At 45.1% G+C, this 25,794-nt stretch overlaps 1 protein-coding gene across 1 annotated transcript in view; it reads left to right on the top strand.

Annotated features, from left to right (window-relative positions):
• CSMD1 (CUB and Sushi multiple domains 1) overlaps positions 1-25,794 on the top strand; it is a 1,628,138-nt gene that overhangs the window by 1,593,517 nt on the left and 8,827 nt on the right. The window contains exons 58-68 of the mRNA XM_061134533.1: positions 2,720-2,896; positions 3,522-3,701; positions 6,064-6,237; positions 6,696-6,869; positions 8,382-8,455; positions 10,343-10,454; positions 13,539-13,718; positions 17,611-17,655; positions 20,465-20,626; positions 23,994-24,106; positions 24,844-24,931. Coding sequence (XP_060990516.1) covers positions 2,720-2,896; positions 3,522-3,701; positions 6,064-6,237; positions 6,696-6,869; positions 8,382-8,455; positions 10,343-10,454; positions 13,539-13,718; positions 17,611-17,655; positions 20,465-20,626; positions 23,994-24,106; positions 24,844-24,931 — 1,479 coding nt within the window. The remainder of the gene's footprint in view (positions 1-2,719; positions 2,897-3,521; positions 3,702-6,063; positions 6,238-6,695; positions 6,870-8,381; positions 8,456-10,342; positions 10,455-13,538; positions 13,719-17,610; positions 17,656-20,464; positions 20,627-23,993; positions 24,107-24,843; positions 24,932-25,794) is intronic.

Here is a 25,794-nt window from a genome sequence, read left to right as displayed (position 1 = left end):
TCTGTGGTACATATACACCATGGAATATTACTCAGCCATTAAAAAGAGTTCATTTGAATCAGTTCTAATGAGATGGATGAAACTGGAGCCCATTATACAGAGTGAAGTAAGCCAGAAAGATAAAGACCAATACAGTATACTAATGCATATATATGGATTTTACAAAGATGGTAACGATAACCCTATATGCAAAACATTCATAGATGTACAGAACAGACTTTTGGACTCTGTGGGAGAAGGTAAAGGTGGGATGTTTTGAGAGAACAGCATCAAAAACATGTATATTATCAAGGGTGAAACAGATCACCAGCCCAGGTTGGGTGCATGAGACAAGTGCTTGGGGCTGGTGTGCTGGGAAGACCCAGACGAATGGGGTGGGGAGGGAGGTGAGAGGGAGGATCAGGATGGGGAATACATGTAAATCCATGGCTGATTCATGTCAATGTATGGCAAAAACCACTACAATATTGTAAAGTAATTAGCCTCCAACTAATAAAAATAAATTTAAAAAATACAAAAATAGAAAAAAGAGAAATCACAATGGTGGTCACCTGGGGGAAGAAGAGGGAGTGTGGTTCAGAAGAGGAGTGTAAAGGGTTCTAGGATGCTGTCCCTGTGCTGTTTATTGGCCCAAAAGCTAGGTACCCAAGTGTATTCAACTGGTGACAATAAAAAAAAAAAAAAAAGAAAATTGCTACATAGTATTTAATAGCAGATATGACTGGAATAAAACATAGTGACATGGGTGTCTTTTGTTACAAGTTGGATCAATATAATTCTTTGCTGTTTCAGTTCATACTCATGAACAATAACTGTGCATAGGAAGCAATGAATCCATTTGTGCAATGGAGTAATGGTCTTGAGTAGGCCAACAGCTCGGATTTTTGCAGTGAAATTTTAATTAATGTCACAACCATCAAAAGACTCTGAGCTTTAGAGAGTGTTAGGCATCATCTGCCTCAAGATTGGTAAACATATCTCATCTCAAATGTCAACCAATAAACCACTGAACGGTCTGTGTTAGAAGGGATTGTAACCCAGACTCATCAGGGAAGAGGATTATAACTGGTTATTTTATATCTGACTTAGATAAATGAAAATGTTAGTTGCTCAGTTGTGTTTGACCATTTGTGACCTTATGGGCCATAGCCCACCAGGCTCCTCTGTTCATGGAATTCTCCAGGCAAGAATAATAGAGTGGGTAGCCATTTTCTTCTCCAGAGGATCTTCCCAACCCAGGGATCAAACCTGCGTCTGCTACATAGCAGGCGGCTTCTTTACCATCTGAGCAACCAGGGAAGCGTAGGTACAAATGTAAAAGCACCAGCAAGTATACTCTTTATTTGTCAAACAAGATCTAGTCCAAATCAGATCTGAAAGTATATGAATTTTTTAACATAAAATGATAGGCAATTCCATAAACTTCTATTATAGTGCATTTTATTTTGCGATGTGTTTTCTTCCATATTTTAAAGGAGAGTGTGTCTTTGTTCACAGGCTAGAGTTGAAAGTGAAACAGCTAAATAGGCCAGAATATTTGCAAATATTTTCGTCATTCTGAGAAAAGGGACTCATGATACATTCTTCTTATTAGAATTCACATCCTTTGTATGTCTGTATGTTGTGCATTATTGTGGGAGGATTAAGAAGGAAAAATAACCATCTTTATGGTAAATAGGTTCAATGGAAAAAAGGCAGAATCCTGTAATGGATTGAGATCACATTGATACACACCCAGCAGCTGCTGAGTTTCCTTGTTTGCTGAGGAAGGAACGTACCTGATAGATACTCAGAGTGTAGACCTGTCACACTGTCCATCTTAGCTGAAGTCTTCATGCCTATACACAGCACTGTGGTCATTTAGAGAGATTTAAGGTGTGGCCATTCCAAAGCCAGTCGAGGTCTAGAACTTTTATGGGCTTCCCAATAGCTCAGTGTGTAAAGAACCCACCTGCAGTGCATAAGATGGAAGAGACTCAGGCTCTATCCTTGGGTAGAGAAGATTCCCCTGGAGCAGGAAATAGCAATCCACTACAGTAGTTTTGCCTGGAAAGTCCCTTGGACAGAGACAGCCTGGCAGGCTACAGTCCATGGGCTCGCAAAGAGTCAGACATGACTGAGCACAAATAGAGAGCTTTTATAGACAGGAGGAAGGTGCTACATGCAGAAACAGCACAGACAGCTCTGACGGTCATCTTCAGGTTGGTCGTCGGTGGTCTGACCAGCATCATCTGGCTCTTTGAGTGCAGTCAGACTTCAGTTCCAGGACTGGTTTGCCCCCATTTCCTCGAGGCCGGTCCTGAGACTTGTGGCAGCCTGTGTCACGGCTGCAGTCCGCTCATGGTGGAGTTAACGTCTCCACCTGGCGGGGGTCTCCGTTTCTGCACAAGAGCTCACAGGACACGGCTCACAGTTTTATCTACAGCCCTGGAGGAGGAACTGTTAAAGACCCTGACTTATGACTAAACTATTTTTATTTTGTCTTGCTGGACTGCTTTCTTTGGTTCTGCATTTTCTCACTTCTCTGATTAAATTCATTGTTTGGCTACAGTTTTTCTACAGAAGAAAGGCAGGCAGAGGATGTGGGGGTGGGGCAGGACCGCAGTGTCCTTCCCACTATTTCTTAAATAAATGCGCGGTCCATTACGCAGACGGCCGTCGACCTCTCGAGTTTATCACGTGGTGACGGGTCTCCCGCTGCTGTTCTGTCTCCCCGCAGCTGTGTCCTGTGGGAACCCGGGGACGCCCGCCCACGGCAGGATCGTCAGGAGCGATGGCGTGCTGTTCTCCAGTTCGGTGGTCTACGCGTGCTGGGACGGCTACAGGACCTCAGGGCTGACCACGCGCCACTGCACCGCCAACGGGACCTGGACCGGCACGGCCCCCGACTGCACGCGTGAGTGGCCCGGCCTGGCCAGACCCAGTCCCCACAGCGACTCACACTGGACTGGGAGAAAGGAGCTGATTTTACAGAGGGCTGTATTGTTTAATCCCTAGGGAAAAAGGATTATATCACATGTATGTTTGCTAATAGGACCACTTTCTAAGCACTTCTAGATTTTCCTTCACTTTCTCAATTATATGGTTAAAAATGCTTTGCCTGACTGGTTGGGTTGGATATTATAAAACTGAGTTAGAAAAGGCAAGGTTCATTCTCTTTGTAGACCAGTTAGTCTGAAGGGAAATGGTGCAGGAGCCTGGTTCTCTGATCTCAGCCTGTGTCTCTGTCCTTGACTTTGTGGGGTGACCCCTCACGACATCTAGTTAAGGACAGAACGCGGATGACAGCTGTCATCCACAAAGCCGACCACCAGTGGAGTAGAAATAAGCGGTTCCAAACATGCAGCCTCCTGACGGCCAGCCAGTGAAACTGCCCCCCAGAGAGAGGCTGGCATCACTGTGCTCAGCCACGGCGTCGTCGCTCTGAAGAGCAGCTTAAGGAGAGTCCCTTAAACAGAAACCAGGAGTCAGTCATCCTGAGATGATGCTGTGTCTCTCTGTGTCTGTTCTCTGCTGGTTAGTCATCAGCTGTGGAGACCCAGGGACCCTGGCAAACGGCATCCAGTTCGGGACCGATTTCACCTTCAACAAGACGGTCAGCTACCAGTGTAACCCCGGCTACACCATGGAGCCTGCCACGTCCCCCACCATCCGCTGCACCAAGGACAGTACCTGGAATCACAGCAAACCGACCTGCAAAGGCGAGTGTTGGGGCTTCTCTTGTGCGTCACTCACACGTGGAGACTCTTTATTGAGTTAACATTTTACATCAGTTTGCAAGCATCCGTGTAGACCTTCTATGTGCTCAGCATTCCTGTAAACTCATTCGCAAATATTAAATCACTTCCTTTTCTTACTACCTTAATCTTGGTCTTACAGCCCGGAGACTGACTCACAGAGAGTTGCAGTAAATTCTCGGGTCGTAGGTCAGGTCTTGGCAACATCGGGCTTCAGGGACAACTGTGGAGTCGGTGCTGTGAACCCAGTTCTGTCTCGGTGTGCCTGGCTGTGTTGAGTCTGTGGCCGTCATCACGGGGCTGGAGAGGCGGGTCAGAGCCGATCATCAGATAGGGCAGAACAGTGGCAGAGACTGCCAGTGTCCTGATGCCAGTGGGCCTCGGGCGCTGAGACTAAGGAAGCCCCACCACGAGGAGGGGGTACAGCGAGGTTCCCCACTTGGCCAGTGGACTTTCCAGGGAGAGAGTGAGCAGGCAGAAGGCGTCTCGGGGAGCTGCTGGATCGCTGATCCAGGGCTGATCTGCAGGGTGAGCGTCTCCACCAGCTCCGGATCGAGCTGCAGGCCTTCTCAGCTGGGCAGGAGGGGCCGGGGCAGGAGAGGGTGTGGAGGCCGACAGTGACCACACAGGAGAAAGGAGCGCCTTATCGTCGTCAGACAAGGAAGGGGGAAGAGCTGGGAGCTGGAGTAGCAGGAACCCTCGGAGGAAGGTGCGTTCTGTGTGGACAGTCTTGTGAGGTCAGAGGAGACCCCACCCCGAGGGCCCTGTTTACGCCCTTCCTGCCTGGGCAGTTTTGGTGCATCCTGGTCTCCTCCCGTCAGAGGGTGAGGAGCCCTGTCTTGTGTCCTTCTTCCCAGCTGCAGTTATTAACACCGTGCAGCTCTGTGGCAGGTGCTAAGAGGGTGTTAAATGCAGCTCACACAGTCCTGTTGGAGCATTCTAGTCCAGTGAGTGTGTCCACGTGCTTATCCCTAGAATGTCTGCTCTCTGGACTTCAGATACATTTGGGTAGATCTTGTCCCTCTGTTTAGTGTCTGTTGGATTAACAACCCTTCCACAGCCAACCCGGCCCTCACGGATGAGACCTGTCTCTTCTCCTGCTGGCCACCCTGCCCACTTCTCCCTGGAGCCACATCACTCATCACCGTTCCCACCTGGGGGCCTTGGAACCCGACATCGACCTGTCTAGACTGTTCCCCCAGTCTTCATTAGGGGTTCTGCAGAAATCTCTGTTGAATGAGTGCACAGATGGAGGGAAGGTGGATGGCAAGAGGGCCGGTGTCCAGCTTCCGGGCATGCACGCGTGGCTGGGTGTGTGTCTTTCTCACGTGAGAAGGTGTAACCCCCCCATGAGAAAGTGCAGGGGAGGGAATACGGCTGAGTCTCCTCTCCCACCGCCTTCCGTGCCCACACTGTCAGCGGCAAACCTCCTCTAGTGTGAAGTCTCGGAGCTCTTGGGTCTTCAGGGAGCTCTTAGACCAGGCGTCGCAGAACAATGGCTGGAGTGGGCCAGGCAGATACCAGCACCAGCAGGCGACTCACTCCTGGAAAGAGGGTTCTCCCTTGAAGCCCCTGGATGAGACAGAGCCCTGGCAAAGTGGTTTCTTACAGGCAAAGAATTTCTTTAGTGTTAGTGTTAGTGCAAGTTCTAACCACGCAAGTGTTAGTGCTCAATTCTGCAGCAAGTGCATCAGCAACCTATGTCTTTTGGAAACTATATGCTATCTTTATATAAAGACTCTGGAGAAGGAAATGGCAACCCACTCCAGTACTCTTGCCTGGAAAATCCCATGGACGGAGGAGCATGGTAGGCTACAGTCCATGGGGTCGCAAAGAGTTGGACACTACTGAGTGACTTCACTTTCACTTTCATGACTTTCACTTCTTTCTTTTATATAAAGAAAAAAGTACAGATAAAGAAATTCTTGCCATCTGTTTATATAAATTCAAATGTTTGTACTCATGTCATAGGACCATTCTTCTGACTGAATTTGCCTCTGGTAACCATCGTAAGAACACATCAGTGGAACAACAGTCTTTCTTTCTTGTCTTATAGACTGAGACTGTCATTTACTCCACCTTCTTTTATGGTGGGATATGCTTTGACTTTGCTTTGCTTTTATGGACTTGATCTAAATTAATGAGGAAATGTTAGAGAAAAGTTTTATTATTTTGATTTACTATCTTCTTAAGTAATTTGTCTATTAAAAAATTCAGCCCCTTGTAGATGTCTTTTGCAACATGGATGAAATTAAAATGTGAGGCCTTGGAGAGCTGTGTTGTGGTGGAAACTCCAGAATGTTGAATCCTGTTTGCTCTCTGACAGCTGTCACATGTGACCAGCCTCCTCCGGTCCAGGACGGGAAGGTGGAAGGAACAGACTTCCGCTGGGGCGCCAGCATCAGCTACAGCTGCACCCACGGCTTCCAGCTCTCCCAGCCCGCCATCCTCTCCTGCGAAGGCCGAGGGGTCTGGAGAGGCGAGGTCCCCCAGTGCCTGCGTAAGTCCTCAGGAGCACAAACCACAGCACACAAACCTCGGGCTGCAGTCTGAGCAGGAGAGCCTGCGGGACTTGTAGCCAGGGTGCAAAAGGTTAAAGACTCCATGTGTGACACACGCTGCCCAAGGGAAGATTCTGTCCTTTTCTTCATCATTGATTCCTAAGGATTTAATGTGTGTATGTGCTTTGTGACCCATTGGACTATAGCCCTCTAGGATCCTCTGTCCATGGGCTTCTCCAGGCAAGAAGACTGGAGTGGGTTGCCATTTCCTTCTCCAGGGGATCTTCCCTACCCAGAGATGGAACGTGCATCTCCTGCATATCAGGCTGATTCTTTACCCACTGGGCCTTCTGGGGCTTAATGGGAGGACTTAATGGAAAGTAGTTAGACAAGTTGAATAGACTAACCTCACCCAGGGGCACAGACTGTGCACTGATCTCCTGCTTGTCTTCTCTAGCTGTGTTCTGTGGGGACCCCGGCATCCCTGCTGAGGGGCGCCTCAGTGGCAAGAGCTTCACCTACAGATCTGAAGTCTTCTTCCAGTGCAAGTCCCCTTTCCTCCTGGTGGGGTCATCCCGGAGAGTCTGCCAGGCAGACGGCACCTGGAGTGGCGTCCAGCCCACCTGCATCGGTAATGATGGCAAGACAGCCCTGGGGGTGGGAAGAGGGTGTTTCATTCTAAAGCTGGAGCATTTGTGGGCACACAGGTGATGCTCTCCTGGGAGATGCTCTGTGCAGGTGCTGACCAGCCATGCTGATGGCAGCCTCTTTTAAATCCTGTTGCGGAGCTTGGAATTGACATGACAAGTCATTTAAAAACAGCTCCTAGGCTTTCTTACCCTGGCAGCCCCCCTCTGTCCATGTCAGCTGACAACCACGATCTTCAGGGGAAAGACCAGTTTGCTGAAGATCTCATTGTTGCCGTGGCACCAGAAGGGCCCCCACTTCAGTGCCTGACACCCTCTCCCCCAGCCCACCCCCACCTCCAGTAAACCACCCGCTCAGTCAGCCACGGCTGAAAGGGCTACAGGGTCACGCGTGCTCTGTTGACCTTCCAACATGAAGTGAAACTTACAAGTTAAAAGAGATGCTCTACGTGACCTAAACCCCTCCTTTTTAGACTAAACCTCTGTCTCATAGGAAGGGTTCAGGTAGAAATTATACTGGTCGACAGTCACTGCGTCAGTGACATAGGAACCAGAACCCTCCCTGCTTCACTCCCAGCCTCCCTCCACCTCGCCCTGCAGACTGAGCGAGTGATGGCCGGCTGCTGCACGCCCTGCTTCCCCGAGCGTGAGAGGGCCTTCTGCTCACACGCAGCAAGCAGGGAATGACCTCTATCCCTGGTTGTTTTCTAAGAAAGTAAATATCTACTTAAAAATACGGTGTCAACAATGATTTCTTTGGAACACTGCTTTTTATAATTAAAGTTACTGCCATTGGGCTAAAACTATTGCTTTATTTAGCTATATCTGGAAAACTAAAAATATATATATATTTTTTTTTCTTCCCTCCAATAGGTTAGTTTCTCTTGAAAACACTTTTTTGAAGTTATCTATTTTGTTTTCCCATCAGCAGCTGGAGAGCTGACATACTGAGGCCACTCATTGATTGCTGAAGTAGTACAATTTTTTGGAAAAATATCACTGTTGGTCTGCCATATGCTTTTATTTTGAAGCATTAAGTATATTCCACATTTTGAAACCTTAGGAAAAATTAGTTTAAGATGTTTAGAGTAATATAATAGATGACCAAATGAGATGGTGATTAATTAAATCAACAAACAATAAAAGGTCATAATAGGTAATTATTAAAGACTATATATATCATTAACTAACCAATACAGTATGTCAGTAGAGAAAACTTAAACCAGAGAATGGAAAAGAATGTGTTTCTTCTGACATAGAAAATAATACTCAGGGCAATTTAGAGTCTGATAAAGCACTAAAGATTAACATCTAAAGAAGTCAGAAAAAAGATGAAAATAGCAATTTAATTTTTAATTTTCTTGCAAAACATCTTGCCCACTTGTCAAAACACAATTTTCTGAATTTTGTAAGGCCTTTTAGTAAAAATATTAGAATTCTTGTAATAACCATATCTGGCTCTCTTTGATTTTTTTTTTTATAATTTTGAATTTCAGATCCTGCTCATAACACCTGCCCAGACCCTGGTACTCCACAGTTTGGAATACAGAATAGCTCAAGAGGATATGAGGTATTTCATTTTTATTTTGCTATGTTTTTCTCTATTTTAAAATGTAATTGATACTTAAATATACATGTGTCTATGTACATATCTCACTCATGTTACATTTGCCCAAATATAGTCCATTCAGAGAGGATTTCTGCTTATTATGTTAACTGTTAGAACTGAGACAACTGTATCTGATTCACACAGAATTAATTGCTATATAAATTTCTATTTAAAAGCATGTATATTTCTTTCTGTCTGCTTAATTGGCACAGCAAATCTCAAATGAGGGTGATTTGCCACTGATTCACATAAGATGACTCCACTTGGTGACCAGATAGAATAGGTGAATAACATTAAATCCCAGAGACAAAAACAGAAGAAGAAAATGCCTTCAAAGTACATTAACACTTATGTTAACACAAATATCAGAGAAACACCTAAAAATGGAAAGTAAAGAAGCTTGAAATAAAATGTTTCAACCATCTTAAGTAACTGACTGACTTCAGGTTCTCTGATCAGATAGCTTTGAAAGCCAGAGCTAAACATACACACTACTTTCAAGTTACCGTTCCCATTCATTGAGAATAAAAGTCTCTTTTCTTCAGCCCCTTCTCCTCCCTTTTCCTGAAGTGCAAACTGTCCTCATTTGATTGCCCTGATGCCACACTGGCTCCTTCCTGACAGCCTCGCTTCACTCTGCAAGGACAGCCTCACAGGTCCCCGGGTTAAATCTAGCGCACTTTATGTAGGGTCTCATGTGTGGCCGTACAGCTTCAGGTTACATTTTCTGGCATATGCTGAACACATTGCAATACCAGAAAATACAAGATGTGGGCGTTCTCACTAACTCATCATGAGAAACCCAAGTTGTGGTCACCCCTGGTTTCAGTGATCCCTAACTTGCCTGCATGTGGCCTGTAGGAAGTGAACCTTCGTGACGATTGCTTTCAGTGATGCAGTCCTGTGATCTGCTGTGAGAAGCTAACCAGGAGGGGTGGCCCACCATTCCCCTTATGAGAGTAGTTACCCCAGATAACAGGCTGGACCCAAGGCAAGATTTACTAATCATTTAAAAACCCAGATGCCATCTTTTAAAGAGATGACTGAGACCATCAGAAGAATAGTTCTGGAGGATTCTATGATGGAGTGCTTATCAGTCTCCAGGCCAGTTCCCGCAAGTGCTAAAGTAACTTGCTAACAAGCACTAATTGCGTAGAATAGGACTTGTTGTTTAGTCACAGTCATGTCTGACTCTTTTGCAACCCTAAGGATTATAGCCCACCAGGCTTCTCTGTCCATGGGGATTCTCCAGGCAAGAATACTGGAGTGGGTTGCCGTTTCCTCCTAGAGGGGATCTTCCCAATGCAGGGATTGAACCCAGGTCTCCTGCATTAGCCGAGCCACCTGGAAGGCCAGAACAGGACTAGCAGAGGGGAAAAAAAACAGAAAAGGAAAGGAAAATTATCACAAACTAAAGAAAGATAAGGCTAAAACTAAAGAGAAAAGGTATACTTTTGTTACCCAAATAAACTGCTTCTAAATAATCACGGGTCACCATATCTAAGACCTCACACAATCCATTGAACAATCTGTACTGTGTCTAACACAGCCAAGCAGCAGACATGGGTTTGATCCCTGAGTTGGAAAAATCCCCTGGAGAAGGCAATGGCAGCTTAATCCAGTATTCTTGTCTGAGAAATACCTTGGACAGAGGAGCCTGGTGGGCTACAGTCCATGGGGTCACAGAACCGTTGGATACAACTGAGCAACTAAACAAGAACAACTGTGTCTGACACTAAAACCCACATTTTACATGTACACGCTGGTTCACACCTGACCCTGGAGCGTGCTTTCCAGTGCGAGTGTGTCCATGGCACCTCTGAGCTTGGTGCTGGCTTTCCCCTCCAGGTTGGAAGTATGGTGTTTTTCCGGTGCCGAAAAGGTTACCACGTTCAAGGCTCTACAACTCGAACTTGCCTGGCGAACCTGACGTGGAGTGGCATCCAGACAGAGTGCATCCGTAAGTGTGACCCTGTGCAAGGGCAGGGCCTGTCCGCTCTCCTGCAGCTGGAAGAATTCACCTTCCTGAGAAACATTGAGGGGCTGATTTTTGTTTGTCTCTTTCCATTCCCTAAACTTGTTTCTCAGAGTCTGATTCCTTAGAACCAGCAGCAGCAGCAGCACCCGGAATTTGGCTGAAGTTTGAATCTTGAGTCCCATCCTGCACACACCTGCAGTATCTGAGGCTCTGGGGGCCAGGGGCGGGTGGGGTGCAGTGGAGGAGGGGGACCCCAGTCTGTAGTTCCCAGGCACCTCTGGTGATACCCAGGCCCCAAAGCCGGAGAAACTGTCCTAAACCAAAGTCCAGTGAATAACACTGTAGTTAACAGTCACTGAGAGAAAACCTGCATGTGCTTCTGCTCCCCTAGGATGTTCACCTCGGATCACTAAAGATCATGTGACTTGTCAGAGTGTTAATACAAGTGTTTAAACTGTTCTTTTTGGAGTCCATATGAATTGATAATTCAAATACTTAGGACCAAGTTTTGTTTTGTGATTTAATCATTAGAAATAGGAAAAATGTAATCATTAGTAATAAACCTTTCATCCTCTACCAATCTAGGGCAACGTGGTATCTAACTCTTACCAGGTTCAGTCAGTCAGTCAGTCAGTTCAGTCTCTCAGTCGTGTCCAACTCTTTGTGACCCCATGAAATGAAGCACGCCAGGCCTCCCTGTCCATCACCAACTCCTGGAGTTTACTCAAACTCATGTCCATGAGTTGGTGATGCCATCCAGCCATCTCATCCTCTGTCATCCCCTTCTCCTCCTCCCCACAATCCCTCCAAGCATCAGGGTCTTTTCCAGTGAGTCAACTCTTCTCATGAGGTGGCCAAAGTACTGGAGTTTCAGTTTCAGCATCAGTCCTTCCAATGAACACCCAGGACTGATCTCCTTTAGGATGGACTGGTTGGGTCTCCTTGCAGTCCAAGGGACTCTCAAGAGTCTTCTCCAACACCATAGTTCAAAAGCATCAATTTTTCGGCACTCAACTTTCTTCACACTCCAACTCTCACATCCATACATGACCACTGGAAAAACCATAGCCTTGACTAGACGGACCTTTGTTGGCAAAGTAATGTCTCTGCTTTTTAATATGCTGTCTAGGTTGGTCATAACTTTCCTTCCAAGGAGTAAGCGTCTTTTAATTTCATGGCTGCAGTCACCATCTGCAGTGATTTTGGAGCCCCAAAAAATAAAGTCTGATACTGTTTCCACTGTCTCCCCATCTATTTCCCCATTAGCTATATACAAAAATGTTCTGAGTATGTAAGTTGTGAATCTTGTGTATTTATGTATCAGTATTTATTTCAAAGCTATCCTCTCTATTCTAAATCCCTACGTGAATCCTCTATGTGAATATTATACAGAGATATCACACATACATGCATGTATATGTATGTATATACACCTAGGTGTGTGTGTCTGTGTGTGGAGCTTGCTAACATTAGGTCTTCATTACCTTGAAAATCTGGAGAAGGAAATGGAAACGCCTCCAGTATTCTTGCCTGGGAAATCCCATGGACAGAGGAGGCTGGCAGGCTACAGTCTTTGGGGTCACAAGAGTCGACCTAGTGACTAAACCACCACCACCTTGAAAGTTTGTCAAGGTGAAAAACATTACAATACTTAAAAAGATTGTATTAGTGATGTTAATAATATAAGCTTGTTTTATAATACTTGGCCACGTCCTTTATTTGAGACATAAATGTGCACTCTCTAAAGAATGGTAAGTTATTTGAGATCAAGCATGGGGCTTCCCAGGGTGCGCTAGTGGTAAAGAACCCACCTGCCAATGCAGGAGACATAAGTAAGTGACTTGGCTTTGATCCCTGGGTCAGGAAGATGCCTGGAAGGAGGGCATGGTAACCCGCTGCAGTATTCTTGCCTGGGGAATCTCATGAACAGAAGTCTGGTGGCTACAGCCTATAGGGTCCCAAAGAGTCAGACACAACCCAAGCAGTTTAACACGGCACACACACACAGCACCTTATAACCCCGGGGCTCCCCTGGGGCTCAGCAGGAAAGAGTCAACGCGGGAGACGCAGGTTTGAGCCTGGGGGGTGGGGAAGAGCCCCTGTGGAAGGGAATGGCAGCCCACTCCAGTATGCTTGCCTGGACAATCCATCGACAGAGGAGCCTGGCAGGCTACAGTCCATGGGGTCACAAGAGTCAGACACAACTTAGCAACTGAACAACGAAAACAATTACAACCTTATTTACTCCTAAATGATATTTTAAATGAAATAAGAATCTATATTTCAGTTTAATTTTCTAAACACACAGTGGATTTTGGCCAAAATTAATTATTCATTTAACTGAGCAGTAAATTTGCTAGTTGGCACTGGACAAAAATCAAAGCATATTTTAAAGTACACATTAATCTGCCTGTGTTTAGTTTAAAGGGCTGCTCTTTTAAGAAATTTAACATATTATTTATCTTAGTATTAGTTGTTCAGTCATGTCCAATTCTGCAACCCCATGGACTGTAGCCCGCCAGGCTCCTCTGTCCATGGAATTCTCTAGGCAAGAATACTGTAGTGAGTAGCCATTTCCTTCTCCAGGGGATCGTCCTGACCCAGAGATGGAACCCAGGTCTCCTGCAATGCAAGCAGACTGTTTACCATCTGAACCACCAGGGAGGCCCCACTTACCTTAACACTATGTCAGAAGTGTTTATTTTAAAGCTATGCTTTCTAAATTTCTGTACATAATTACATATACACATGTATGTGAAGGAGACTAGATAAATAGATGATAGATAAACAGGTGATAAATAGAAGACAGACAGATAGATAGAGACAGAGGAGGAGGAAGAGTGAGGGAAGGGTAGGGGGAGAGGAAGAAACAGACCTGGCAACATCAAGGCTCTGCTGTGCTGTAAGCTGCAGAGACCAGAATGTCAGTGATCTGTTAAGCTCCCATATTCTCAATTTTAAATGGTAAACTAACTTTATAGCCGTTTCCATCTCTTTCTCTGTATTTCCTTTGACACACATGCTTAGGCTCCAATGGACTTACTAATGGACTAAATCCCATTTCAGCTCACGCCTGCCGCCAGCCTGAAACACCAGCCCATGCAGATGTAAGAGCCATAGACCTCCCCACTTTTGGCTACACCTTGGTGTACACCTGCCATCCAGGATTCTTCCTTGCAGGTGGATCTGAACACAGGACATGCAAAGCAGACATGAAATGGACAGGGAAGTCCCCTGTCTGTAAAAGTAAGTTACTGGTGAGAAGTGAGAGTGGGTCCCTGCAGACCAGGATGAGTGTCAGTTGCCCACCAGGCTCGTGTCCAGGTGGAAGACGCCCAAGTAGTAGCCTCTTGGAGGCACTGTCCATCACCCTCCCCCCAAATCCGTGCTTGCTGTGTGTGAGCTGTGTGTGTGAATGTGTGTGCAGTCTGTGTTGAATGCAGAGGCGGCACAAGCTAAGGAGAGGTGCAGGTCTCATTATTTGCAAATCACATTTTAAGTCAAAGAGAAACACACTGAGTTAAAAGGAAAATAAAATACAGTATGTCTTTGGAAAATATATTTTTTAATGAAAATGGGCAAAGACCACCAGTGTTGGGGAATATATAACATAGGTCTGTTATTTTTGAGACCACAGCTATTTAGTGACAGAATATAAGTTTATGTGTCCTTGACATTGGTTCTGGTTTTTAAACTTATGAAAACAATTAACACCAGAATGATGTACTAATGACTCAGAAAGTTGTGTATTTACATATAAAAGTAACACCTAGTCAGAGCTGACAGCAACACACCTTCAGTTTCCTCACCAAACCACACTTGGACATGATGGCAAAGCAACAGAAACAGACATGACAGAGTGTGATACACCCCAAGCCTTTAGTGGTAGCTTCTTGGAGCCTATGTGAGTTCTCACTTTTCAATTCTGAAAGAAAGAATTCTCTATCTGTGAGTCAGGATTCCCCAGGAAACCCCCTTCTGCCCCTCAGGATCCCCTCTAGAAACCCCCTTCTGCCCTCAGAATTTCAGTAGAAAACCCCTTCTGCCCTCAGAATTCCACCAGAAACCCATTTCTGCCCTTAGGATTCCAGCCCAGAACCCCCTTCGGCCCTCAGGATTCCACCAGAACCCCCTTCTGCCCTCAGGATTCCCCTAAAAACCCCTTCTGCCCTCAGGATTCCACCAGAAACCCCTTCTGCCCTCAGGATGGTACCCTGGAAACCCCATACTACCCCTCAGGATTCCCCTGGAAACCACATTCTGCCCTCAGAATTTCAACCCAGAAACCCCCTTCTGCCCTCAGGATTACCCCAGAAGCCTGCTACTGCCCGTCAGGATTTCTCTGGAAAGCAAATTCTCCCTCAGGATTCCACCAGAAGCCCCTTCTGGCCTCATGATACCACCAGAACAGTCAGGATTCCCCCAGAAACCCCTTTCTGCCCTCAGGATTCCTCCGGAAACCCCTTCGGCCTTCAGGATTCCTTAAGAAATCCTCTTCTGCCCTCAGGATTCCCCTGGAAAAACTCTTCTGCCCTCAGGATTCCAACAGAACCCCCTTGTGCCCTCAGGATTCCAACAGAACCCCCTTCAGCCCTCAGGACTCCACCAGAAACCCCCTTCTGCCCTCAGGATTCCACCAGAAATCCACTTCTGCCCTCAGGATTCCCCTGGAAACCCCATACTACCCCTCAGAATTCCCCTGGAAACCACATTCTGCCCTCAGGATTCTACCACCAGAACCCCCTTCAGGCCTCAGGATTCCCCCAGAAATGCCTTCTGCCCTCAGAATTCCCCTAGAAACCCCTTCAAGCCTCAGTATTCCACCCCGGAACCCCCTTCAGCCCTCAGGATTCCATGAGAAACCCCCTTCTGCCCTCAGGATTCCACCAGAACCCATGTCTGCCCACACGATTCCCCTGGAAACCACATTCTGCTCTCAGGATTCCACCAGAACCCCTTTCTGCCCTCAGAACTCCACCAGAAATCCCCATCTGCCCTCAGGATGGCCCTGGAAACCCCATACTACCCCTCAGGATTCCCCTGGAAACCACATTCTGCCCTCAGGATTCCACCCCGAAACCCCCTTCTGCCCTCAGGATTCCACCAGAACCCAATTCTGCCCTCAGGCTTCCCCTGGAAACCCCCTTCTGCCCTCAGAATTCCCCTAGAAACCCCTTCTGCCCTCAGGATTCCACCCCAGAACCCCCTTCGGCCCTCAGCATTCAACCAAAACCCCCTTCTGCCCTCAGAATTCCCCTAGAAACCCCCTTCTGCCCTTAAGATTGCCCTGGAAACCCCATACTACCCTTCAGGATTCCCCTGGAAACCACATTCTGCCCTCAGGATTCCACTAGAACCCCCTTCTGCCCACAGGATTCCCCTGGACACCACATTGTGCCCTCAGGATTCTACCAGAAACCCCCGTCTGCCCTCAGGATCCCCTAAAGCCCCTTTGTGCCCTCATGATTCCACCAGAAATCCCCTTCAGCCCTCAGGATTCCCCCAGAACCCCCTTCTGCCCTCAGGATTCCCCCAGAACCCCTTCTGCCCTCAATATTCCACCAGAACCCCCTTCTGCTCTCCATATTCCATCAGAACCCCCTTCTGCTCACAGGATTCCCCAGGCAACCTCCTTCTGCCCTCAGGATTTCCCTAGAAACCACATTCTGCCCTCAGGATTCCCCTGGAAACTACATTCTGCCCTCAGGATTCTCCTGGAAATCACCTTCTGCCTCTCAGGAATCCCCTGGAAACCCCTTTCTGCCCTCAGCATTCCACCAGAAACCACCTTCTGCTGTGTAGAAGCCCCCAGAACCCACCTTCTGCCCTCAGGAATCCCCCAGAAACCTCTTTTTGCCCTCAGAATTCCACCAGAAACCACCTTCTACCCTCAAGATTCCACCAGAAATGCCCTTCTGCCCTCAGGATTTCCCTGGGAACCACCTCTGGCAGTGAGGAATCCTCCAGAAACCACCTTCTGCTGGTGGTGAATTCCCTGGAAACCACTTTCTGCCCTCAGGATTCCCCCACCCAGAACACTCTTCTACCCCTCAGGATCCCCCTGGAAACTACCTTCTGCCCTCAGGATTCCCTGGAAACCCCCTTCTGTCAGTGGGGAATACCCAGGACATTACCTTCTGCTGCTGGGAAATCCCCTGGAAACCATCTGCCTGTGGGGAATCCCCCTGAAAACTCCATTCTATTGGCGGGCAATCCCCAGAAACCATCCTCTGCTGGTGGGGAATCCCCCAGGAAACCACATTCTATTGGTGGAAAATTCCCGGAAAACCCCCTTCTGCCCTCAGGATTCCTCCAGAAACTGTCTTCTGCTCCTCAGGTTTCCCCGAAAAAACCCTCTCTCCGGTGGGGAATCCCCCAGAAACCCCCTTCTGCCCCGCAGGAATCCCCTGGAAACCCCTTCTGCCTCTCAGCAATCCCTCAGAAACTTGCTTCTGCCCCTCGGGATTTGGGATTTCCTTGGAATCCCCCTATTTTCTGCCAAAATTCCCCAGAAACAACTTTCTGTCGGAATTCCTTCATAAATCTTCAGTCGAATTCACGTTAGGAATTAAGTCAGTTATGTTTCCCTTTCCCCTCTCTCACTGAAATAGACAAATACATACTTTAAAAAAAAAGTGGTAATTTGTAGTTTGATACAAAACTATGAAATCAAAGAGATTATGAGTTAAGTTGATAGACTAAACATTTTGCAGGGGAAGTATTTTGATGTTCACTGCTAACTGGTGAGTTCATTTATCCGGGTGGGGACTTGGAAAATTGAGATGATTGTAACTCTTTACAAAGTAATTTCATAAATTACTTTTCCCTTGGGGGCAGGAGGTCCCAAAGAAGAGTGAGAAAGGGTATAAACACCCTCCTTTACAAGGCTCTCTGTTGTAGCACAGTGAATGCACAAGTCAGATCCAAATTGATTTCCACTAAGAAACTCAGTTTTCCCACAGAAGCAAAGGACGTTACACCGTGAATATATGGGTTTAAAGTGGAGATGTTTAAGATATTACTACTTTGTGCATTCAAGAAATCTGGAGAAACAAACATTGCTTCGGTTTGACATTTTTTCAAACTTATTCAAAAATAAATGTCTTTTGAAAGTGATAATTTGTCTTTTTACTTGTAGGTAAAGGAGTGAGAGAAGTTAATGAAACAGTTACTAAAACTCCAGGTTTGTATACCAGAACAGTTACAGATTTAAATAAGATGATCTGTTCTCTACTATACTCTGTGCAGCCAAAGAAACAAATTTCTGATTCCTTTAGTCTGTGAACAAATTAAAGTTTCAGTTATTTAAAACACCAAGCCCACACAGGTTCCTGTTTCTCTCATAACCATGGTTTGTTAATGGATTAACAATACTTGACTTAAAAGGAAAACCTCTGCCGTTGTCCCACACTGTTTTACGAAAAGGTACCTTGGGCACTTTGTAGGCAGAAGTGGACATCAGATGTTAAGCCAGAATGTGGTATAACAGAGAGCCTTATAAAGAGGGTTGTGTGCCTCCTCCACACGAGGATGCTACAGTAAACAACGCATCATGACAGCATCAGCTGTGCATCCCAGCAGTTCAGATGTGGGGTTCATCCTTCCCCAAGTATCTCCATCCTCTGCCTCTGATACACTAATTCTCGCTTTCTGTTGTGTGTGATACCTTGCTTAATGCATGCCGTAGCAAACGGGAAAGGGGCAGGTTTATTTCCTAATGAAGATGCTCATTACTCCAAGTCACCTGGCCTGTTGTACCTGTTATAAATTTAGAGAATATTTAAACAATATAGTATGTCCCCAAATTATAATGTAAATCAAGCTTAAAAAAAATACAACAGAAAACACTTAGGTAAGTTGCATTTTCTGGTGTTTTCTGTATTCAGGTTTTCACACTGGTTTCTTAGACATAAACTCTGTTCCAGGATCAAATGTGGAGAGGTTATATGAAATGCTGTAAGTTCAGTCACAGTTGCTGGGTGTTGCATTTAATTCTTAGATGAGGCAAAAAGTTCCAACATGGTTAAAGGAATTCATGCATTGTACACCACGAAGTATGAGACCTACCTTAAATTTTTTTCTGTACTATTCTATGTAAATATTATTTGAAAATCAAACACAGAAATCAGGGTTCTACCCAGGCAACATCTACTTCAGTGGAAGAAAACACAGTGGATGGTGGTGGTGGTGTTTGTTCTGCTTTGTTTACTGGTTTTGTGGGCAGTGAAAAGTCTGCAGGCTCTTTTTAAAATTTGTTTATTTTTAACTGAAGGATAATTGCTTTGCAATATTGCATTGGTTTCTACCAAACATCAGTATAAGTCAGTTATAGTGCTGCTGCAGACTCTACCTCAGTGTACGCTATCCTCTCTGAAGGGAAGTGCTGAAGAAACGGGCCTCTTTGTATGGGCACACAGTCTAGCACCTCCCCTGTGGTGGTTACATTACACTGCAAACCACCAGCAACAGGTCAGAGGACAAGGGCCCAAAAAGATCCCCCATGTCCCCAGTGGTCGCAGCTGAGCACGGTCGAGCTGCCCCGCCGACCTGCTGCTTCTCCTGCTGCCCGGCCCGGCTGGCCCACCTGACCTGCCAACGAGAGGACCTCGGACCTCAGCATTCACAGCTTCCACTGGGTGTGTCCCTTCTGACTAGGGAAAGAGATCTGGATACTGTTTAAAAGGCTATTTATTTTAGAAAAGGAAGACGAGGTGTCTCGGGCTTGCTGATGAAAAGTGGGCCTCGGTGATGCTGCTGACGACGGGCCTGCTCAGCGTCCTGCGCGGTCAGCAGCTGTGTCAGAGGCCTGTGGCAGGTCTCCGCCTCAAACTTGAGTTTTAAAATTATTACTGTTAGGAAGTTGGGTCCATCAAAGCCCTCGCAAGTGCTGACATTGTTCTCTTGTCGGGAGATGTCTTACTGGGTCAGCCTGTCTGGGGAGTCAGGCAAACGTCCAGTGGAGCTGAAAAGAAAAGAGAACCAAGGACCCCGTGCTCCATCCTCCTCATAGTGTGGCCATAAGTGCGTTTGCTGAAACACACTCAGGGAGACAAGCACCTTTCTTTATACCTGGGAAGTCCAAAAGTGCCTTCTGACCAGCCCCACTCACGGTGGATCTCGTCCAACTAAACATCTTACACATATCATGAGACAGAGCAGAGAGAAATTTAGTGGATTCACTGATGTAGATTTACATCAATTCCCCTGTAAAATGTTACAGCAATATTGTAAAAATAGCAGGATTTTATACTTATTAGCAGAAATGTGAAAAGTTTTAATTTCTTTGTAACCAGTGGAAAGAGAGAATAGCTCAATAATCTTTGTAAGAATTCCTGGCCCAGATGAATTGTAATATTTTAAGAAGACAATTTGCCTTTTGTCTTTGGACATCATTTAGTCTAGCTTTCTTACCAGTTCTGGACTATTTCTTATCGGGGGATTGGAGTAGAGCAGAAGAGCTAGATGAGAGGTTGTCTTTACTTACAAAATAAAGATCTTGGGAAATAGAGCATCTTTGTTTCCATAAGCCAGGTCTGTGCAGTCAGAGCGGTGCTGTGAAATGCAGGCTTTCTAAGGGCAGAAGAGCCCTGGCAGATGTCAGTTCCTCTGAGCCTCCCATAGCAAGTGGACTCGGATGGTCAGTGACACAGCAGTAGTGATTTCCGGGTCAGCCTGACTGATGAGACCTTACCTAGTGTCCGCAGTCCCAGTTCACTGCACACGCTGGCCCTGGTGGATCTGGTAACACAGGTGCGCTGGCGTCCAGCCCAGTGACAGATGACTGTCTGCACATCACAGTAAGCTGCCTGCTCCCGGCCCGGCTCACCTGACTCTTATGAACCTGCTGTAAGGAGACACGGAGACAGGTCTTTGTCATCACCATCGTCACTGTCGTGCCATCTTAATGAGCAATGCTATGCCTTCTGTGTGTTAAAACATCTAAGTGTAATTGTTCTGCATGTGCTAACATTTGTCTGTTTTTCCCCCCACAGTTCCTTCAGATGTGTTTTTCATCCATTCGGTGTGGAAGGGATATTACGAATATTTAGGGAAAAGACAGCCTGCGACCCTAACTGTCGACTGGTTCAACGCAACTAGCAGCAAAGTGAATGCGACGTTCACTGAAGCCTCCCAGGGGGAGCTGAAGTTGACAGGTAGGCACCCAGGGGGCTCCCTCACCAGACTCTCCATCAGTCTTTTGGCTGAGCGGGCAACAACACGGGCCAAGTGTGGCTGATGTCACCAGGGCTTTGCACCCGAAGCCTCTCACTAGGTCATCGCAGGGACGGGGGCAGATGGATCTATCTCCTCACTTTAAAGGTTACAAAACCAGTACAGAAAAGCAAATTAATCTGCTCCAGATTACACACAGATCATGTTACATCAAAGATGTAAGATTTATGCCTAGATAGTCACATCTTCAAAATTCAGTTTTGATATGCCCTTGCTGTCATTCTTTAAAACTTGTTTGCTCCTGGTGAGCTTTTATTGATGTGTCTCAGTTTAAAAAAACAATTAAAAGAAAAGAACCAACTCTGGTTTATTTTTAAGCAAGAGACACTTTTAGGTGCTTTATATATATATATATATATATATATATATATATATATACACACACACACACACACACACACACACATATATATACATATATATATTGTTTATTTCCTTCTTGCATCAATCTTGTGATTTAACTATTATTATTAAACACTTTTTATTTTTTTAACTGGTTTAAAAAAAAAGAGATACCCAGGAAAACTAAGCAGCCTTCCTAAGTGACAGGACAGGAGTAGGATTTGAGCTCTGCAGTCAGAATCTAAGTGATTAGAATCTCCAGCCCATGTGGGTTGATACCATCAACCCACAGGACACAGAATCACCTTGAGACTGAATCTACTACCTTTTTTTTTTTCCAAATTATCTCACTTATAACAATGTATCCTTTTTTGTAGACTGACTTCCAAAGGGTTCAGACTGAGTTGTCCACAAGTCCCAGCCCTGGTTCTGAACATAAGGGCCCCCGAGGGGCCCCCACACGTCCCTGAGGACTAGACAGACACGTGGTTCGCCTCCACAAAGGATGAGAGCCGCTCAGGACCCCTCCCACCCCTCACGCCTCACTTCCCTGCTTCCCTGGCTGTTGCTGTGTGTGCTCGGTCACTCAGTTGTGTCCGACTCTGTGACCCCACGGACCTTGGCCCGCCAGGCTCCTCTGTCCATGGGGATTCTTCAGGCAAGAACACTGGAGTGGGTTGCCGTGCCCTCCTCCAGGGGATCTTCCCAGCCCAGGGATCAAACCTAGGTCTCCTGCATTGCAGGCAGATTCTTTACCATCTGAGCCACCAGGGAAGCCCTGGGAAACACCTAAAAACAGTGCACACACTCTGGATTTAAGAAAAGAAAAATAATCCATACTCACAGATTTTTAACAGGTTCTTATTTATGAATTCATGATCTAGGGTCCCCAAAATTGCTTTGCACGTTGACCCTGTGAATGTATAAATGAGATAGACCAGGTGCTCAAATCTAGTCCTGGATCAGAATAAACTAAGAGTAACTGAGGCTTTGTAAAATATTCAGATTTCTTAGGCTCACCCAGGTCCTTTGGATAATATTTTTCTTCATGGAGTTTGGACTTTTTTCCCAAAGGAAATGTCCTCCAGCGTGACTTTGATACAGTTAGGTTTGGATCTGGAGAAAAGTTTGGATCAAGAGTTGTTAAGACTGAGTCCCAGTGGCTAGACCCACCCACCGTGTACAGTCTGACTGCGAAGGACCATACCGGAGGAAGCGCAGGTCATGCTCCTGGAAAGCCAGCCAGGACCTGGTGTCCTGTGGGTGATAAATTTAATCACCATAAAACTCTCCTGAGTACACACATCTTATCTCTACTAAGAGTTTGTGGAAGTGGGGTTCAGAGCTTTAGAGGTTAACCTGTATGCCAAGAACACAGAGCTGCTGATGGTGATGATGGACAGCGGCCCAGGTCCTGGGCTGGTCCTCCCCATCCATGGATCCTTCCTGTCCATGGGTTCCATTCCTCTTGTGTGACTGGCCAGTGGACAGTCTTCCTGCAATGTTTTTAGAGGTCTGTTTCTCTAATGAGAGAAAGTGGGAATTAACTGCTGGAGTTCCTGAAACAGTGCAACCTTCCCTTGAACCTGTCTCTGCACAGAAGGCATTTGGGTTATTATTATTTAATATCTGTTCGTTTCTTTGTTTACTTACCGGTTTGGTTCCTCCTCTGGGTAGGGAACTAGCCATAGCTGCAAACACATCCCCCCATACCCCCACTACACACCCTGACCCCGTGGACAAAACCATTCAGCAGTCATTCAGAGGACCTTTGTCCACCAAGCCATTCATTTCATTTTAATGAGCATAGTTCATCTACATAAGTAGCTATATTTGGGGCTTTTTTTATAGTTTCTCTTTTTTTTAATTGATTTAGAAATATTTACATTTTCCCACACTGAAATTTTGTAAGAATTTTGTGCAAACTCTCCGCGTGTCTGTTCAGCATAGCTGTTTTTATCAAGACATCATTTTCTTAGTGATTCAATATTTTTATAGATTATTCTCCATTTAAAGTTATTGTAAAATATCTGGTATATTACCTGTGCTACACAATATATCCTTCTAGCTTGTTTATTTCATACACAGTAGTTTAATCCCCTCTATAATACAGACCTCTGTCCTCAGAAGTGAGTACAAATGGAATAAAAATGATGAATTTAAAAAACTTAATATAAGTGAATGTATATAATTTTTTTTCCTCCTGTGGCATTAAGATGTTGAATCGCATGAAGCAGACAATACTTACTCGAGACAGACAATGACTTAAATAAGAGATGATTTTTAGGAAAAAAGGAGGACTGCAGCTAAACTTTAAAAATAAAAAGACTAATCACTGTTATTGAAAACACTATCCTCTCTATATAATATTCCACATAAATGGGCCGAGTGCCTACCTTCCTGACCATAAGCATTTCTGCAATGTAAGAATAACCCATGATCCATCTGCTGATGGGCATCTAGTTTGCTTCTATGTCCTAGCAATTATAAACATTGCTGCGATGAACATTGGGGTGCATGTGTCTCTGTCAGATCTGGTTTCCTCGGTGTGTATGACCAGAAGTGGGATTGCTGGGTCATATGGCAGTTCTATTTCCAGTTTTTTAAGGAATCTCCACACTGTTCTCCATAGTGGCTGTACTAGTTTGCATTCCCACGAACAGTGTAAGAGGTTCCCTTTTCTCCACACCCTCTCCAGTATTTATTGCTTCTAGACTTTTGTGTAGCAGCCATTCTGACTGGCATGTAATGGTACCTCATTGTGGTTTTGAACAAAAACCACTACAGTATTGTAAAGTAATTAGCCTCCAATTAGTAATAAAAATAACTAATAAAACTAATTAAATTAATTTATAAATTAAAAATAATAAAAATAAATATAAAACTAATAAAAACAAATTTAAAAAATGATAATGATAAAAAGAATAACCCATGATCCTTTCCTAGGTGTTTACAAAAAGGAGGAGGCCCACTTACTTCTGAAAGCTTTTCAGATAAAAGGTCCAGTGGATATTTTCGTCAGCAACTTTGAGAATGACAACTGGGGACTGGATGGTTATGTGAGTACTTCCTGGAGCGTTTTCTAATCGTCATGTCTGCGCAGAGTTGGGAGCACCAACGGAGATCCCTTCCAAGATGCCCTGGGTCCTCTATGCACCTTGAAAACTCAGGGCCCTCGCCCTGGCCTTGCAGCAGCGACACCCCTTCATCATCTGAGGGAAGAAAGCCGTCTCTGAGACCAGAAAGAAACTGGCCAGAGAGACAGGCTGCTCCTGTCAGACAGAAGAGCCTAGATGCAGACCACACCCAACTCTAGCACTGGGGCCAGACTCTCCCCAAAGCCACAGTAACCGCCCTGCAGGCGCTGAGAGAGCCCCGATGCCCCTTCACAGTGTCTTGCAAGTTAGCTCATAGCTTCTGCACCAGTTCATCATCAGACTTGAGTGTAAAGGGCTTCACATGATACACAGGGGACAGTAGCCGTGACACACTGAGTTTTACGTAATGCAGGCTCTGCGGTAATTTATATGTGTGTCCCCCTTACAAAGGATACTTAACATATAAATAAGGTGTACATTTTACTACAGTTTTGGAGATCAAAATGAGAGAGTTTGTTAGTTGAAAGTTCATATCTTTATTTCTCAATTTTAACTATAAATGGGAATCTCGAAAGGAATGACAAATGTTTAAAAGAATTAACCATTAATGTCTAAATAGGAGAAATAATGTTTATATTGTGATAAAAGAAGAGGTCATGGTTAATTCTTGTCGTTTCCTTCCTTTTCACACGTATCAGGTATCATCCGGACTTGAAAGAGGAGGCTTTACTTTTCAAGGTGACGTACACGGAAAAGACTTTGGGAAATTCAAGCTGGAAAGGCAAGGTATGCTGCACTTACATGATTTTTCAAATCAAATATCAGGTTGGTCTGCAGGTGACTGAGCTAAATGCGGCAGAAAGTGTGACTGGAAAGAAACAGAAACAAAAATAACAGGAGAGACATGTATTTTACAACTGGATGAAAAAATCTTTTTCATTGTCAAGCAAAACAGAAAATATCAGCTGGCATAGATGCAATAAATATGCCAGACACAGAATTAATATCTGTAATATACAAAGAAATACTTTGAAATATGGGAAGAAAGCAAAGTGGAAATTCAAAGAATAAGCAAACTATACTGCCCTAAGAATATGATTAAGAAAGAGTAATTAAAAATGGCCAATAAACTATGAAAAGATATTAACTTGAAAAATATGTATTATGTAACAAAGATAGATCATTTTCAGCTATGAGAATGTCAGATTTGGTGTGGACTAGAAAAAGACACTTGGGTGTTCATTTTTGGTGCGTATGTCAGTAGATGTGTATAATTTAACAATAATCTTTCATAAAAAATTCTATTGCTAAGATTTTTAATCAGACATGTGTGGTGATTTTTTGCATATCCGGGTATGTGTACAGCAGAACTATTTTTTTTTTCGGTTACATTTATTTATTTTTTTTCCTATTTATTTTTTTCATTTATTTTTATTAGTTGGAGGCTAATTACTTTACAGTATTGTAGTGGTTTTTGTCATACATTGACATGAATCAGCCATGGATTTACATGTGTTCCCCATCCTGATCCCCGCTCCCACCTCCCTCTCCACCTGATTCCCCTGGGTCTTCCCATTTATTTTTATTAGTTGGAGGCTAATTACTTTACAATATTGTAGTGGTTTTATAATAGCCAAGACATGGAAGCA

Source organism: Dama dama, chromosome 32 (genome assembly GCF_033118175.1).
Source record: "Dama dama isolate Ldn47 chromosome 32, ASM3311817v1, whole genome shotgun sequence".
Lineage (NCBI taxonomy): Eukaryota > Metazoa > Chordata > Mammalia > Artiodactyla > Cervidae > Dama > Dama dama.
Note: the sequence above shows the minus strand (reverse complement) of the source record. Positions and strands in the feature narration are given on the sequence as shown.